The 18,172-nt window shown below is 36.4% G+C and overlaps 1 protein-coding gene across 1 annotated transcript in view; it reads right to left on the reverse strand.

Moving 5' to 3' along the window:
* Nucleotides 1-13,946, reverse strand: part of LOC120625980 (protein CBFA2T3) — a 42,418-nt gene extending 28,472 nt beyond the window's left edge. Inside the window, exon 1 of the mRNA XM_039893265.1 lies at nt 13,874-13,946. Within this exon, the coding sequence (XP_039749199.1) occupies nt 13,874-13,946 (73 nt within the window). The remainder of the gene's footprint in view (nt 1-13,873) is intronic.
* Between the last annotated feature and the right edge of the window lie 4,226 nt (nt 13,947-18,172).

Consider the following 18,172-nt stretch of genomic DNA (forward strand, 5'->3'; position numbering starts at 1 on the left):
CCGCAGACTTTTAAAATTGAAAGTGTACACTGTCAAACCTTTTTTCGAAAAAATAAAATGTTGACTATAACTAACTTCAGGGTGTCCGTTTTATGTGAAGGTGTGCGCAGATCGTAAAAATTTACTCTTATCATTTTTCCCTACGGCGTCAAAAGAAATATAACTTCAAGTAGTTCTAGTATATAAGTTCCTTTGAAACATGAAGTCAGTCTGTCTGTTGTCAGCCTATAGAATAGAAATCAAGCCCTAGCTAACAACCCTATCGACAGTGTCCGCGCAACTAATCCGGGGCGCACCACTAGCCTGGAGTAGAGAGCTGTCAGTTCCACGCGGCACACTCGGCGCACCGCTACAAAACTTTTATTTATTCTGTCGCCCGCACACGCGCTTTCTAGCGTAACACAGAATTTGGGTTGCAATACTCCTGGATAATGAATGGCAGACGGCTAACTTTTACTTTGGAGCATCGTCACAAGGTTGCCTGCCTTTCGGTATTCTATAGGATATATTTCACAGAGTGTGTTAAAGAACTATTTTATCGAGTTCCCCCTCGCTTTTTACCATCGAACCACGAGGCACCGTAAGGATCTGCATCCCTACGTGGTCGATATACCGCGGACGCGTACAAAGCGCATTGCATCTTCGTTTCTGATCCGCTAGGATCTGGAATGCCCTTCCAGCTTCCATTTTCCCCAGTGCCTACAGTATGAGTACCTTCTAATCAAGAGTAAATAGGCATCTTCTAGTCAAGCGCACGTCTATAATCATAAAAAAAAAACTTTAACTTTACTGCCAATTGTGACATCGGCGTCAGCAGTTATCCTATAGTGAAGCGACGTCCGATTGTGCTACAGCACAGTTGTCAATTCAATTCAATTCAATTTTATTTATTTTTACAGGTAAATAGGTGTTACGGAAAAATATGTAGATCTTAACTGTGCCACGCCAAATTGGCATGCAAATTGTTATCAGAGTAGTATTAATTTTATTTACCGTTACTAATAATTTTATATTAATAACAATTTATGAAACAAGATTTATAATAATACAATAAAATGAATAAAATAATAAATTATCTATAGATAATAGTACGCTTACTTTGGGGCTATATGGCGATGTGTGTCTTGTCGTAGTATATTTATTTATTTATGTACGAGTATATGTAATACGCTCGCGCGACTTGTACAACTGACGTTCACAACTTCAGGCCAACCAAATACGGAGACAGGCCCAGGACCAGAAGATATGTAATACGCGCGGTACGAGTTTGTCCAAAGTGTGTTTGTGTGTGTGCAAATAGCTATTATGAGTTTGTGTATGCGTTCGCACGTAACTCATCACACAGTTTGCACAGGACGGCCGTTCGATTCCGTGCGGGGCCACGCACTAGACGGTTAGCTCGCAAAACAATATTAATTTACCAGTTATATTAAAAAAATTTAATTAGCAAGTGGAATATATTCCTGAATGGAAATAAAAAAATAGAGGCTGTCAGAGAAATAAGGAATGCCTAATCGTTGGGGATTATGGGGACTTAATAAAATGAAAACATGTTTTCTTTGCATATGAAAAGTAAGTGATAACTGTACTCGGACAATAAATTATAATCTAAAATTATTAATGTGAAAACAGTGTATCTTTGGTATATCTAATGAAATAAATAAATAAAATAAATAAACGATCGATTTGCCTTTCTTGTTCATCTCAAATCAATAAACGTTCCATTTCCCACCTCTAAATTCTTTTTGAAATATCCATTCACATAAAGTTTATAAAATTGTATCATTATTCCTAGAAAAAAAATGATAACAAACTATAAAACAAATCGTATTATCCATGTTAATATTACAAATGCCAAAGTGTGTTTGTTTTTTGTTGAATTGATGAATATTTAACTTTCGCTAATAACAAGAAACTGTTTGTGTGTTTGTCTGGTTGGAGGCTTCGGCCATGGCCAATTACCGTCCCACCGACAAAGACGGTCCACGATATAAACGGTTTAGCGTTCCGGTACGATGTCGCGTAGAAACCGATTAGGGGTATAGCCCGTCAAAACCGTAAACTGCATGATCACTTACCAGCAGGTGAGATAGCAGTTAAGGGATAACTTGTAGTGGAATAAAAAAAACGTCCTTTAATTTAAATACCAAAAATAAGTGCTCAGCAATAATACAACACATTATATACTGAATTGTCATGGATTTTCAAATAGAAATGGAAGACAAACGACGTCTTCAGGATAGAGAAGGCCAAAAGCAAACGCCCATTTCCTCAGCCAAAGTATAGGGCCACTGGGTCCTAAAATTACAACACATAAAACGTTACCTTAAAAATTGTTAGTGTTAATGTCACATGCTATTACTTACTATATATATTTTCATGTAAGTCCTGTGCCGAGAGTATTTATTGACCCGTGTTGGTAAGTGGAAAATCATATACATCTCGTATGAAGAGAGCAACGAATCGCAGGGAATGCAAAGAACTAGTCCTACCAATTTCCGCTGTATGTTAATCACCCTGAGGCGAAGGAGTTGAGCCTATGCACGTACTTGGATATGTACTCGTATGTATGTTATTGAATATTAGTACGTCGATGATGATCGTCACATCTAAATTTTGTGCGAGAGAGTAGAAATAAAGCGTAGTTGGCGGTGTAATTACAGGCTATTACACCGGCAATTATGCTTAGCAACTATGTCACAGGTTGTTTTGTTAGTATCTTGGGCATTCACATTTTTAACAAAATTTTGTTATGGGCTTCTCCCTAGACCAGGCGTGTTGAAACTCTTGTAGCTTTAGTTTTCCACTGACGTATATGTAAATGCACGCTACTGGATCAGACGTATTAAATATACGTCTCTAGTTATTATCGCGTTCATCTCGCAATGGAAAATATGTATACGAATCAAAGTGCCTTACGAAGCTTTACATCTCCTCGCTGTCGAACGTTCTTCGTACGCGTTTATGACGGCTTGATGGATAAAAAGTAGCCGATGTCCTTTCAACGAACTTAATGCCAAACATCGAGTAGATTGATTCCTAGCATCGTGGAAGGAAAAACAAAGACGAACACACTTTCACTTTTATAATAAAAGTAACGATCCAGAATGAGATCTGATTTTTTTTTTTTAAGTCTACTCGCCGGCTCTTCGTGTCGCTCTTGGCAGCAGGCTGGTGGTTCGCACGGTTTATTATTGATGGTGTTTGCTGCAGGCCGCCCTCCAATCGATTAGTGTGATTGTGGGCGCGTATTAACTATGTACAAATGCGACAGCGTATTATTAAACGCTTTCACCGACTTCCTTAACCGACTACCGGAAATGGGAGAAGTTTTTTTTTTAAACACGATGATTTTTTCTTAAACTGACATCTTTTTTGAAGTTACACTTCCTTAGCAGTGTTAGGAAAAAATCGTTGGAGCGAAATTATACGATGGGATGGATTATATTTAACAGGGTTAAGGTTGTTGCGAAACCGAGTGCGAGGGAAATATGGTCCGCCGTGTCAGTATTTACGATGCGCACGCACACAGTTACAAAAAATCGGCACCCTGAAGTTAGCTATAAGGTTTGACAGTGTACACTTTCAATTGTCAAAGTTTGCGGGCTCATTACGGTGATTTAATTGATTCAATTGTACATAAATCTAAAATTTTAATGTTCAGTGAAACTTGGTGGCCCTATGATGAGATAACTAGATAATGAATGCGTTATAATAACTACAATAGAACTTTCAATGTATTAAATACGTGTTCTCTATTGTTAGTGTCGTTTTCTCTACAAACGTAGAATAAGGCGTGAGATAAAAATTTTGAAAAGATTTTTATCTTGTTACCGCAAAGAAGTATAACTTCTAACGCGTGTACATACGTTTTCTTTTAACCAAGGAGGTTATCAATCAGGTTGTTTCCTACCGTCAGATACTTTCCTTTCTACTATAATTTTTTTTGCAAGAAAGAATGGGACCATTATTTCTTCCTTTTTAGTTGTGATTGTTTCACGTTGAATTTTTTTATGGCAAAAATTTTTTTGGTCTTAATAGGTTTATTCCTTTATCAGATATATATTTGAATTCATATATATATATCTGATGAAGATTTTCGGAGACATGCAACGAAAAAATTACAGCAAAACAACCGCGATTGCTGTTAAAGCATAAATATGACATAACATATAATCAGGCCTGGACTCTCTTATCGGGAATTTCTCTTTTATTCCACTACAAGTCAGCCCTTGTCATAGTTACGTGCACTTCATACATGCACAAAAACAATGCATACATATGTTTTTTTAGCTAGTCTGGGAGGAGGATTTTTGCCATTTTATGCCATCTGCCTGCTTTGGGCCTTCCCTCGAAAACGCCACTGCCTTGACTGCAATCTCACCAGGTGGTAAGTTTTGATGCTAAGATGGTAGCGGGCTAGCCTGTTAGGGAGTATTGCAGTTATATTTAACCCATACCCCGAATCGGTTTCTACGCGACATCGTACCGGAACGCTAAATCACTCAGGTTCGCCTATGTCGTTAGAGTGGTAACTAGCCACGGCCGAAGCCTCGATCTCTCGACTCTAAAATAGAACCCGGGACCCCCAACTTAAAACCACAGCGCTGCGCAAAAGAGGTCTTCAAATTTATATATTAGAATATTCCGTTTGAATATTATGTAGGTGCTATCTGCTTGTACTGTCTGTGTGTTCGTGAATGTTTGATGAGGGCCGCCCACAAGACGGGCATGTATCATTATCGGCTCCAATCACCTATTGTACGTTGTTTGCGTCCATTGAATTAATGATGGTAGCCTTGTTTGATTTGTAAAATGATAATCCTTTAAGGGTAAAGAAATTATGGTGGATTTCAATATGGAAATATAAAAAGTTCATTTCAAAGTGCTTATGGGATTGTTTGAATTATTGAAAACAAACTCCAGCCGTCGCTTTGCCTGCTTACATGTATAGGGGAAATCTCATCGTCATCGTATTAACCCATTCCCGGGCACATGGCACTGGTCTCGCCCCGCAATTAGTAGGGTTTAGGCCGTCCACCACCCTGGCCCAGTGCGGATTGGCGAACTTCACACGCCTTTGAGAAAATTATTGAGAACGTCCAGGCATGCAGGTTTCCTCACGATGTTTTCCTTCGCCGTTAAGGCAAATGATATTTAATGGCTCAAAACGCAAATAACATTGAATAGTCAGGGGTGCTGGGATTCGAACTCGGCCTGCCGTAAGTAAAGCCAATATAAAACAAAAATTTGTTCGTCACCGCTGCTTCAAAGCTTGTAGCATGGTTAAAATTACTCAAAAGTAACTCTAGCCGTGGCTTTGCCTGCTTAAATATGGGAATTCTTTTTTTTAAAATAAAGTCAAAGTCAAATATTTCTTTGTTCAAATAGGCACATAGATGGCACTTTTGATGCGCACATTACATGTAAAATATGACATAGGAGTGAGTTGATGGCGATAAATAAATTCAACTTAAAATTAAAACTACGAGGGTTCCAAACGCGCCCTGGTCTAAGAAGAAGCCCGCAACAAACTTAGCCGGTTGTTATTTTTTTTTGTTATCACCATCTCACATTGTCCTTTAAAAACTAATTAAAGAAGCAACCTGGTTAGAGCAATAATTTACACCCAAGCATTTTTATCGTTGACGTAGTCCTTAATACTATAATAGGACTTTTCTATAAGCTTACGTTTAATACAAACTCTGAACTTTTTCAGAGACATCTCCAATATATCAACTGGTAATTTATTGTAATATTGTATCTTCTTGATATAATAATGACGGTGCATAGTCAGTACATATATGAAAATTTAATTTATGTCAAATATAAAAATATATCAAAATTTAAAAAGAAAATGCACTGTAACAATATAAATATTAGAAGCAAAAATAAACTCGTTGTGCAGTTTACTAGGCTACATAAAATTGCAAATTCATTCAAGGGCAATTGTATATTATTTTATAACAAATTACCAAATGAAATCTTTGAGTTGTCTCTCAATAAGTTCAAAGTTTATATAAAACGTAAGCTTACAGAAAAATCCTATTATATCATTAAGGATTATTTAAACGATAAAAAAGCTTGGGTGTGAATTGCTCTAGCTTCATAGCTTAATTTAATTTTACTGGAAGATGGTGATAAAAAAAAAAAAATTATCTGGCTAAGTTTGTTGTGGGCTCTTCTTAGACAAGGGCGCGTTTGGAACCCTCGTAGCTTTAGATTTAAGTTGGCGAACGAAGTTATCACCATCCCGTTACAATTATGTAAACAAATATGTATGAACGCTTCATAAGTGCCTGTGATAGGCCTACATGAATAAAGAACTTTTGAATTTGAATTTGAATTATCCAATTTCCCTTAAATGAATTAGTAAATTTTAAATAGAAGCTAAATAGATGAAGATAGGAGTAAATAGTAAATAGAAGCAGAAAGCCTACCATATCGTGATCGCAAAACCATCGTCTACTTCCCCGATCGAGCTCTGTCAAAAAATATCCAGAAGACAATCGAAATTTGCAAATCGCCTCCGCCAGGGATCGAACTTGAAGCTTTCCACTTATACATTAGACAAGGTAGATTCGAAGCAGCCGGCTTCGCTCCCATTTCCCGCAATAGACGGAGAAAAATGACTGTAAATGTTGATGTTGGAAAAGGGCAACTACTGAGTTTCTTGCCGGCTCTTCTCGGTAGAATCTGCTTTCCGAAACGGTGGTAGAGTCACTACAAACAGACATACTTGACGTTTCCATAAAATAAATAAATATACTACGACAATACACACATCGCCATCCAGCCCCAAAGTAAGGGTAGCTTGTGTTATGGGTACTAAGATGCCTGATATATATTAGATATACATAAATATTTGGAAAATACATATAAACACCCAGACACTGAAAAACATTCATGCTCATCACACAAACATTTTCCAGTAGTGGGAATCGAACCCACGGCCTTTGCCTCAGAAAGAAGGGTCGCTGTAAACTGCGCCAATCGGCCATCAAGTATAAAAAATAAGCTATTTTGTATGTCTACTTGAATTGAATGAATTTTGAGTTTAAGTTGAATTGGCTGCGCTAAAGAATTCGTCATCGTAGGTCGCTCTAGGTACTTCCTACTTGTCAAGAAAAATAAAGTTCTTAAGTAAGAAAGCTTTCTATATTATGAAAATTAAGCTAAATTTGCTATACTCTGCGAAAAGCAGAAGAATCTATATGGTTTAATTTAGTATTTCTTAAATTTTTATATGCCACACTAAACATTAACATGCCATTCTAAAGGTATTTGCTGCCAGATTCGACTGCCCTATACTGTGCCACTGTGTGAAAGTAGCAATCGGGCGAGTGTAATGTTGTTTTTTTTTAAATATTTAAACTAATCAATACTAACTTATTGGTTAAGGAAAAATTGTTACTAATATACTAACAATCAATGGATGGAAACGTCTGAATTAAATGATTATTTTTATTATTATGTGTACTTTGTACTAATATATTGAAAAAAATATGAACTACACCATACAGATTCTCCTGCTTTTGGCGGAGTATAGCAAATTTAGCTTAATTTTCATAATATATTAAGGAATTCCGCAGGAAAGCTTCCTTTTGCCATACTATACTTATATGGGTTTATCCAATACCCTCGGTACTTAAGTCACAATAATTGCTTTAGGTACGAAAAGTACCTCCCGATGGGAGAAGCTTATGTTATTGTAGCAAAAATGTTTTATTTCCTGCAGGATTGGAAAGGCAGGTGTTTCTTCCCATGCGGGATTTAAAGGGGGCTGGGAAGGGAACTTTGGCACCTGTACGTTTGTATCTATCTCCGTTCTTGTATGGAGACATCGCTGTACCAAATTACTTATCATTTTGTTACGTTGTTACGAGTTTTGACGACCTTATGCGACCTTATGGGTTTGTTACTTAGCAGTACCTACCTACCTACCTACCCTACCCTACAATACGTACTGTCAAGCGATTTAGCGTTACGCTACGATGCCGCGTAAAAACCGATAAGGGTTATGGGCTTTATTTAAGTGCTATAACCCTGCAAATGAGAAAATGTTATCATTCCAAAATCCTTTTTTTGTTACTTTGTTACGAGTACTCAAAAAAAATACATTTTTTATTTTTAATTCCACTACAAGTTAGCCATTGACTGCAATCCCAACAGGTGGTAAGTTTCAATAGAATTGAAAATATTAGCGGACCAACCTGTTTGGAGTATGACAAGTCGGTTTCTATGCGACATCGTACCGTTTATAAAATGTGTTGTTTGTTCTTTAGTTCTTTTACCTATTTTCGGCTTAACCACTTCACCAATCTTGATGCAATTAAGCATTAAGATAGCTTGCATCCTGGAGACAGATATAAGCCTCCCGGAATTGCACTCGGGATATGTTTCTTTGCATAATTTAAAAACAAGCCTTTGATACCCATGTACCACGCCGGAGCTACAATGATATTGACGAAGTAATAGAGTAATATCTGTGATTCCACGGAAAAGTAGCTTTTTTAAATGAACAAAAAGGAAATAGTTAAAAACCCAAATAGGTCTCCACTCAGTATAAGACGCCTTTGGAGAACCAAAGTCATAGCGCTGATCTTCCGAGGAATCATACGGAGACGCGGACTAATATAAAAATATTATATATATAATTATATATATATATATATATATATATATACTACCCAGCGCCATCCGCGGGCTGATTTGTGAATCTAAACCAACCAGGGTGCCCAGGGTACCCAAACGCATACCAAAAAAATCATTCAAATCGGTCCAGCCGTCTAGGAAGAGTTCAGTGACATACACACGCACACAAGAAATATATATATATATATTCCCGCGGCAACTCTTTTATTTTCGGGATAAAAAGTAGAGAAAGATTTCGGTATAGAAAGTTCCTTGCATACCAAATTTCAATCATTTATTTAAAATAATCATTTATTTCAGGATTTAACCCATAAAAATTTTACAAAATACATCAATTAAACAGTTAACAAAATTAAATTAAATCAATTCAAAATTAAAATTAAAAAAACAGAACTAAAAATAAAAATAATCCCCCAATACTGTCTCAGCGGCATTAGTATTGTAACGTGCACTAACTGGAGCTAGAAACATACTTCTACATACTACTACTACCCTATTGCTGATGTAGTAGAAATTTCTTCACGTTGTTTTAGACCAAACTTAGAATTAGAAGCTGGCATTCTTGTAATCAACATGAAATACTTTTTGGTCAGGGAACTAAAAAACGCGAACTAAGTCACGGGCAACAGCTAGTGGAATACATAGGGCTCGGCGCACGAACTGTTATTGCTATGTGCTACTATCATGTTGATTTGCGATTGTTATCGACAAACACGCCGCTCTTTATACAAATGGTAGCACGGCGCCACGGTTTCTGGAAGTGGCATCTTTTGGGTACCTAACCTCTTGATCCTCGTGGTCGCGTGATAAGCGCGACCTCTAACACGAAAGTTTTTCAGTGTCTGGGTGTTTATCTGTATCCTATGAGTATTTATTTATACTGTTCGTAAAAAATATTCATCAGTCATCTTAGTACCCATAGCACAAGCTACGCTTACTTGCCGGAAAGAAAGCCAGTAGTTGCTCTTTTCCAACATTTAGAATAATTTTTAGAACATGCAAGAGATGGGAGCGGAGTTGGCTGCTTCCAAGCTACCGTGTCGTTAAGATATCACCAATTGCGAAGTAACGTTGCAGTAATAAATGTGTTTTACACACACATTGTTTAAAATTGCATTGGAAGGTCCAGAATTACCTAAGGAATCATATTGCAAGAGTGTATACTCAGATATCGGTTAACGAATGTTTACTTCATAAGGCATTTAGATGCGTACATTACTAAAAAGGCTCCTCTACATGAATGCGCAAGGAAGGCAACCGTTAGAGAAGAGTGGCGAAGGATTGTAAAGCGAGCCACAACACTCAGATGACGACCACGACCAGTCTGTCAAGATTGTAATGGCGAGAAGAAGAAGATTATTTAAAAATGTATACATGTCAGTAAGACAATGGTCCCAAATCCCAAAACACCTCCTTACTTGAAGGAAAAGTTCAACTTTGTAGGAACGGCATCTGACTTAAGATCATGTCGTATGCTGACTTTGAGCATGCCATTCCACAAGACGAAGTTTTATAAGCTTTCCTTGGCAGTTCAGGCTATCGAATTGTGGATTGCTCTCCCTACGAACATACGACAGACATCGACATTCATTAATATAGCTTTTCATAATATATATTAGTTTATTATTTTTATATTTATTTTATGTTTTTATTTGTGTATATTTTGTTTATGTATTCGTATGTAGTTATTTGAATGTAGGTTTATAATAATTTTACACCACCTATTTGTTTTCGCTGTTGTTGTCTCCTAATCCTAAGGTTGCCTGGCAGAGATAGCTTTTAAGCGATAAGGCCGCCTTTTGTATTCTACTCCAGTTTTTTGTGTTTCTCTCTATTCGTCCTTTATTTTCCTAACTGTGTAGTAGTGTACAAATAAAGAGTTTAAATAAATAAATAAATAATGGTGATAACTATATTGTACAGCTTTCTCCACCGCGCAGATAGCCGCTTCGCAGAGCCCTAGTTCAGTGTAGGTGCCGCTCCGTGCCACCCGTCGATATCGTCAGATCAACTCGCCCTGCACTTGCCGTTTCCCAGCGACAGGCGGCGCCAAATAATACACTGTCTATGCCAAAGAAAATTGAGATACTTCCAGCTAATGCGATGGCAAATAAACGGAAAAAACAAATTCAACATCGCCTTTTATTTATTTATTAGGTTTATCAACAGATTACACACTGAAACTCGCTTAGGAACTACAAAATTGAGAAACATAAAGTTGTCGTGTAAACCCAATTATTGGCAAACCGGCATGCGTATCTAGAAAAAACACAAGTGGGGGTTCGTAAGTTTACAATTATATTATTGTTGTAACGAAGGAAATACTGTATAATGAAGTTGATTTGGAATGATTTCATCAATTTTTCATTTTCATTCTGCTTTTGTTTCTTTGAAGCAAAACTTCTTTATACGCGACTAGGGAATAACTCTGGTCGTAAGTATATGTCACATACTCCACGCTTCTTGACTTATACGCCAGCTAGTGGTAAATATCATAATCAATTAGGATTATTTATTTTCAATATTTTCAAACGGATCAATTGTGAATATAAAGTGAATAAAAATGTAACAGTTTTAAAACCAAATATTTGAAATTGGAAAGGTTTTTGAAAATCTATAAATATACTTGTTATTTATAAATTTTGTAATAAATAAATTATTAATAAAAATCTGACGACTGCGACATTCTATGATATTCAATGACAAGGTTATATTGACATGTAAATTTTAAAAAATCATTTCAAAATTCATTTATTTGAAATAAATGAATTTTGAATGTAGGCCTAAAATAAGCACTTTTGAAACGTCAAGTGCTGATCTAACCTTCAATTTCCTGCTCTCAATTATTCTATTTAACAAATGAAAATATTTATGAAATGTGAAAGAGATATTAATGAATTTTAAATAGAATATTAAATTAAATGAACAGGAACCCAGGAACATTTTACTCTTTCATCAATAAAAAATAATAAAAGTTTTACTTCGATCGCGCGGTAAGGTTACACGCACACACTTTTTTATTTATGCCACTACAAGTTAGCTCTGTCTGCAATCTCACCTGATGGTAAGTTATTAAGCAGTCTAAGATGGTAGCGGGCTAGCCTGTTAGGCAGTATGGCAGTTATATTAAACCCATACTCCTAATCTATAGTTTCTACGCGACATCGTACCGGAACGCTTAATCTAACTTAACTAGCCGCGGCCTCCCACTAGAGTAAATTCTGAAAATATGAAGTCTCGAATGTCTACTGTCGGGGAGCGAACCTGAAACCGTCCACTCAAATTCACAGTGCTCACCGCTGCGCCAAGGAGGTTGTGAAAATACGTCGTCGTCATTCTTTGTTTTCGTCTAATAATCCAAACAGTCTTTTTTCTCTTTTTTTAACGCTATGATTGATGATTTTACATGACATACCTTGACGTCCCTCTTTTTGATAAGAATTTTAACAATGATAAAAGCAGAGCGTCAAAAATTTTAAAATAATACTACTTTATACCACTGTTGAGTGTTGTAAGGTCTATTTCGTAGCTTTCAGGCTACGCCGTAGAGGAAATGTCAGATGACCATCCGTCCTTATTCCCTGCACGTATGTTCCCTAGCAATACAACTGCCATACCCCTAACAGAGAAGGCTATCTTCACTGCATCATCACTTACCAATATATATATATATATATATATGTCTATATATATATATATATATATATAATTTTAGATGACAATGTGAGATGGTGATAAGAAAAAGAGGGCTTCCTAGACTTTGGCGCGTTTAGAACCCTCGTAACTTTAGAATAGAATAGAACTACTTTATTTGCTCGAATGAGGTTCATATTTTGATCTTAATATATTTACCTATTTGTGACTCCTGAACAATTAACTAATTCAATAGAATACAAAAATTCGAATCATACTAAAAACTAATACAAAACTTGGGCAATCTGCATAGCACTTGCAGATTTCATATAAATAACTAATTAGAAAAAGAAAAAAATAACTATCAAAATTATTTCACATAAATGCACATCATGTACAAAAAAACATTTTAATGTCATAATTTTGTAAGCCTTGGGCATAGTTAGTTTAATTGCATTATTTCATTTATATTTTCATTCTTAACGTCCTAATTGGCACTTTTAAATAACTATGGTAAAATAAGTATTTTAAACTTTTTAAAGTTTTTGTTTTTTTGTTCTGATTTAATTCCTAAGCAATTGTGGTTAATGTTATCGTTTATGTATAAGTATGTTGTGGAAACTTCATTGGTTTATGTGATATAAAAATACAGCATTACTTTTATGTGTTAAAGTACTGTTGGTTTCCCTTGAAAAGCTAAGAAATAAATAAATATTATAATAACTTTTTTCCATCAGCGATTGCTTTAAATTTACCTTAAAAGTTGGGAAAGCCATGCGTGTTTCTGTGCCGGTAAGCTAATAAATAACATTACAGCCATAAAAAAACATTTGTTTTTATATTTTCAAATTACATATTGGCACATAAAGTTTGTTATGATATTAAGATACCCAACCGTTGATTTTGATTAAAATCACCTTTGCGCTTAAGATGCCCTTTTATATAATACTATGTATATTAAACCAAAGGGTATCTTATCTTCTTAAAATATTTTGGATCAAAATACATATTATATCTTTAACAATCGACTTACTAGAAACGGTCATAAATGAGTGATATCAGCATATCGTCTTAGGAAAGTACAGAAAACTTTTGTGGGGCTGAGTATATGCTCTTAGAACATGATACCGAAAGTAATATTAGATTTACCATTATTTAAGTTTAAAGAATGTATAAAAACACATTTAATACATCGAGGTTACTATACTATTGATGAATTTTTTAATGACAAGGTTGTCTGAAACAAGCCGCTCCGCTTTCATTTCACACAAGATGGAACAAAGATTGTTAAATTGTAAAGCGATGTTGGAAAAGAGCAACTGCTGAGTTTCTTGCCGGCTTCTTCTTATCGGTAGAATCTGCTTTCCGAACCGGTGGTAGAGTGACTACAAACAGACATACTTGACGTTTCAAAAGTGCTCATATTAGGCCCACTTGAAATAAATTAATTTTGAATTTTTATTTTAAAGTTTACGTTTCAATACCATGTTAATATTTTTGTGTATAATGTACGCATCATAAGTGCCATCAATAGGCAATTTGAGTACAGTAATATTTGATTTTTTTGTTTGACTGTTGCACTTACATTTCCTCCTCTCAGTAGTCGTAGGCTGGTTGTACTCCTTATCCGGTACCTCCTCCTTCACCTTCGCTTCCATGTCCTGCAAACAAAACCCATGTTTTCACATCTTCCATACTTCCACAGTGTAAATGTATGCTTGTCCTTTGTCCGCCTCAATTACTGCACCAATCTTAATAGAAGCTACACATAAATAGCTTTCATATCGAAAAAGCATCAGAGAATTTACAGTGGAATCCATGTTTCCATTCTAATAGTATAAATACGTTTTAGGCAATTAAAATATCATTTGCTTCAACGGTGAAGGAAAACAACGTGGGTAAATCGGCATACCAGAGAGTTCTCCATAATGTTCTCAAAGGTGTGTGAAGGCCACCAATCCGCATTGGGCCGGCGTGGTGGATTACGGCCTTAACCCCTTGTCACTGTGGGGGGAGACCCGCGGTAATGGGTTGATATGATGATGATGAATATAAATGCAAAAGTGTGTCTGAATTTAGGATGATATTAATACCGGGAAAAATTCTTGTAAAAGTGGCTGGATTATAAAAACATTAATTTGTTATGGCTTCACCGCTAATCTTGTGTTGGTAAAATTTTTGCATAAAATAGTCTGCATCCTAGAGACGGCATTGGATATATTTCATTCCGAGAAAGTAAAGGATTCTTGTTGGATTTTTATATACCCAAAGAAACAAGGACGAAGTCGCGGGAAGCAGCTATATTAAAACAAAAGCGTCTGTTATCCATGCACGGCTTAACTGCTTCACTGATATTTAGGATATTTTGCGGAGAGATACCTTGAATTAGGGTTGCCAGATCGATTCTTCCAGTTTTCGGGATCAATAACCGATTTTTCGGGATTTTAGGGCTTTGGTCGGGAGAAATAAATAAATAAGCTAATAATATTAATTATACATAATATATTAAGTAAACAAACATATTTAGGCATAGAACTATAGATATAAGAAAAAAAAACATAGTAGGTATTTGTGACACATAAGATAAGAACCGAATGAGCATGTTTATTGTTTTTGTTCTTGCCATAAGTATTTGTAATTTTTTTTTGTGTGTTGTTTGCATGTTTCGTTTGACGAAAATGTAAACTTAAAATTTTCGAACTTGTTTTTCGGGAGATTATTTGCTTTGTCAAAAAGAATCCCGCCAATTCCCGACCGTCTGGCAACCCTACCTATGATCCTATGATCCTGGGAAAACAAGAGGTTTGCGCGGTATTTATAACAAAACATAAACAAACGCGGATGAACATAAACACTAATTAAACGATTTCGATTTTTGTTTCCTTTTGAAAACATAGGTATACCTTAATATTAGACACAGAATTTTTATCAAATTTGGCGAAATAGCTTGTGTTTTTATATCAAAATAAGTGGAAAAATATGTTATCCAAGTAAAAGATACTGCGTATTTATTTAGATTTAAAGACGAAAAGATTGCATTACGAGCACAAAGTCGGTTTTATATATTTTCATTTAGTTCTATTGTCTTTTCGCTAGTGCCGTAATTTTTTTTTTTATTCCACCTCAAGTTACCCCTTGACTGCAATCTCACCTAGTGGTAAGTGATGATGCAGTCTAAGATGTTAGCGAGCTTACCTGTTAGGCAGAATGGTAGTCATACATAATCGGTTTCTTCGCGACATCGCACCGGAACAAATCGCTTAGCGGCACGTCTTTGTCGATAGGGTGGTAACTAGCCACGGCCAATTAAGAAGTTATAAATTCCCAAATTTTCCCTGCCGGGAATCGAACACGGGACCTCCTGCTTAAACACACAGCGCTCACTGTTGCGCTAGTGAGGTCGTCAAACCGTCATCCAAGTAAACGATATCGCGTATTTATTTTAAATATAAAGACAAAAAAGATTGCATCACAAAGATAAAGTAAGTTGTATATTATTTGCAATTATGTAAACATATATGTATGAACGCTACATAAGTTCCTGTGATAGGCCTACATGAATAAAGAAATTTTGAATTTGAATATATATAATGTCGTGGAGATGTCTCTTAAAAATTTCAAAGTTTGTATTAAACGTAAGCTTATAGAAATTTAAAATTACATTGTGAGATGGTGATAACAAAAAAACACCTGGCTAAGTTTGTTGTGGGCTTCTTCTTAGACCAGGACGCGTTTGGAACCCTCGTAGCTTTAGTTTTAAGTTTACGAATGCGGTTATCGCCATCATCTCACTACCGTGTAATTCTTATGTACGCATCAAAAGTGCCTACTTGAATAAAGATATTTTTGACTTTGACTTTGACTATATTTTCTATATCCTATTATCTTTTCGGTACACTCTACAAAAGTGTACAAAGCCGCGGGATCAGCTAGTCCACGTATAATCCGAAGCATCTTGTTTTTCCTTCTGTGAGGAAACAATTAGGAAGCAGCAAAGTGGCAGATGTTTGCGTTTATTTTGTTATCCAGTTACGAGCACGCTAAATCTTGTATTGTTTTATTGTCAGTCTGTTTGACGGACACATGTGTAAGGTCGGTGAATAATGCTAAGGAACCATTTTAATACGAGCAAGTGTAAAATAAGAAACGAACGGTGATAGCGCATTGGGTAGGAGCTCGACTTCACTTCCGGGGGGCCGAGTTCGAATCCCAGCACGCAGCTCTAACTTTTCTAAGTTATGTGCGTTTTAAGTAATGAAAATATCACTTGCTTCAACGGTAAAGAAAAACATCGGGAGGAAACCTGCATGCCTGAGAGTTCTACATAAAGTTCTCGAAGGTGTGTGGAGTCCACAAATCCGCACTGGGCCAGCGTGGTGGACTACGGCCTTAACCCCTTCTCATTGTTGGGGGAGACCCGTGCTCTGTGGGCCGGTAATGGATTGTAATGTAATGTAATGTAATGTAATGTAATGTAATGTAATGTAATGTAATGTAATGTAATGTAATGTAATGTAGTGTAATGATGATGATGTAATTGTAAAATTAGTATAATTTATATAAAGGTAATGATTACGATAGCTTTTCGTGACACAGCTCGTTGTGACATTTGCTGCTAAAAGTATTGTTGCAATGCTGTGTTCCGTTCTGAAGGGTGTCTTCCCGATTTTTTTTTTCGACAGTACACACATCGCCACTTAGCCCCAAAGTAAGCGTAGCTTGAGTTATGGGTACTAAGACAGGTGATGAATATCTTTATGAATATAATGTACAGATAAACACCCAGACACTGAAAAACATTAATGTTCATCACACAAACATTTTCCAGTTGTGGGAATCGAACCCACGGCCACGACTCAGAAAGCAGGCTCGCTGCCCACTGCGCCAGCCGGCACATGAGGCTTAACACCTACGCCTCAGGTTGACGGACACAGGGCGATACTTTGCAGGATGTGTCCTTCGCATACCTTGCGAAGTGTTGTGGTTTTTTTAATGTATGTGTTTTTTTTTGTAGTAAATGAAAGAAGTGATGTTTATTTCTGTGATGTTGCCATCTGTCATTCAAAGTAAACAGAGCAACGTATGCGAATTGTTGCTTTGGGGAAAGACATCGCCTGCTTGGTCCATCAATTAATAAATAAATAATAAATAAACTACGACAATATATAAATAAACTACGAAGACAGCCCTGGCTGCTGACACACAATCCTACCACATACTGCTGTATGTAGTATTAGTACTGTATGTAGTTATACGTAATGTAACATTACGGAGAGGCATATTCGCCCAGCGAATCATCTCTTGAAATTAGGATTTAAAAAAAAAAACATAAATAAGGAGATGATAAAACAAATGTGCTTTTTTGACGGATGGTTTAAGTTTTAGTAGTTAAATAATATAATAATAATAAATGAATATACTACGACAATACACACATCGCCATCTAGCCCCAAAGTAAGCGTAGCTTGTGTTATGGGTACTAAGATGACTAATGAATATTTTTATGAATAATATACACACTATAATATACAGAAAAACACACTGAAAAACATTAATGTTCTTCACACAAACATTTTCAGTTGTGGAAATCAAACCCACGGCCTTGGACTCAGAAAGCAGGGTTGCTGCACACTGTGCAAATCAGCCGTCAAATTTATACTATAAATATCTTTGTGGCCCGGACCGGTTCGTGTGGCGCAGGCGCAGGCCGCCCCCGCTGGCGGTGCCGCGCGGACGCACCAACTTGCTCAACACGGCGCCGCTGACGCCTTTCGCACCCTTAACGATATAGCTGAGAGAACGTATCTGTTTTGTTGTACTCTGACTGAACTCACGAAGGTTGCTCTATGGTGCATTTGCTACACTGGTAAAGTTTAGTATGTAG

Source organism: Pararge aegeria, chromosome 1 (assembly GCF_905163445.1).
Source record: "Pararge aegeria chromosome 1, ilParAegt1.1, whole genome shotgun sequence".
Classification (NCBI taxonomy): Eukaryota; Metazoa; Arthropoda; class Insecta; order Lepidoptera; family Nymphalidae; genus Pararge; species Pararge aegeria.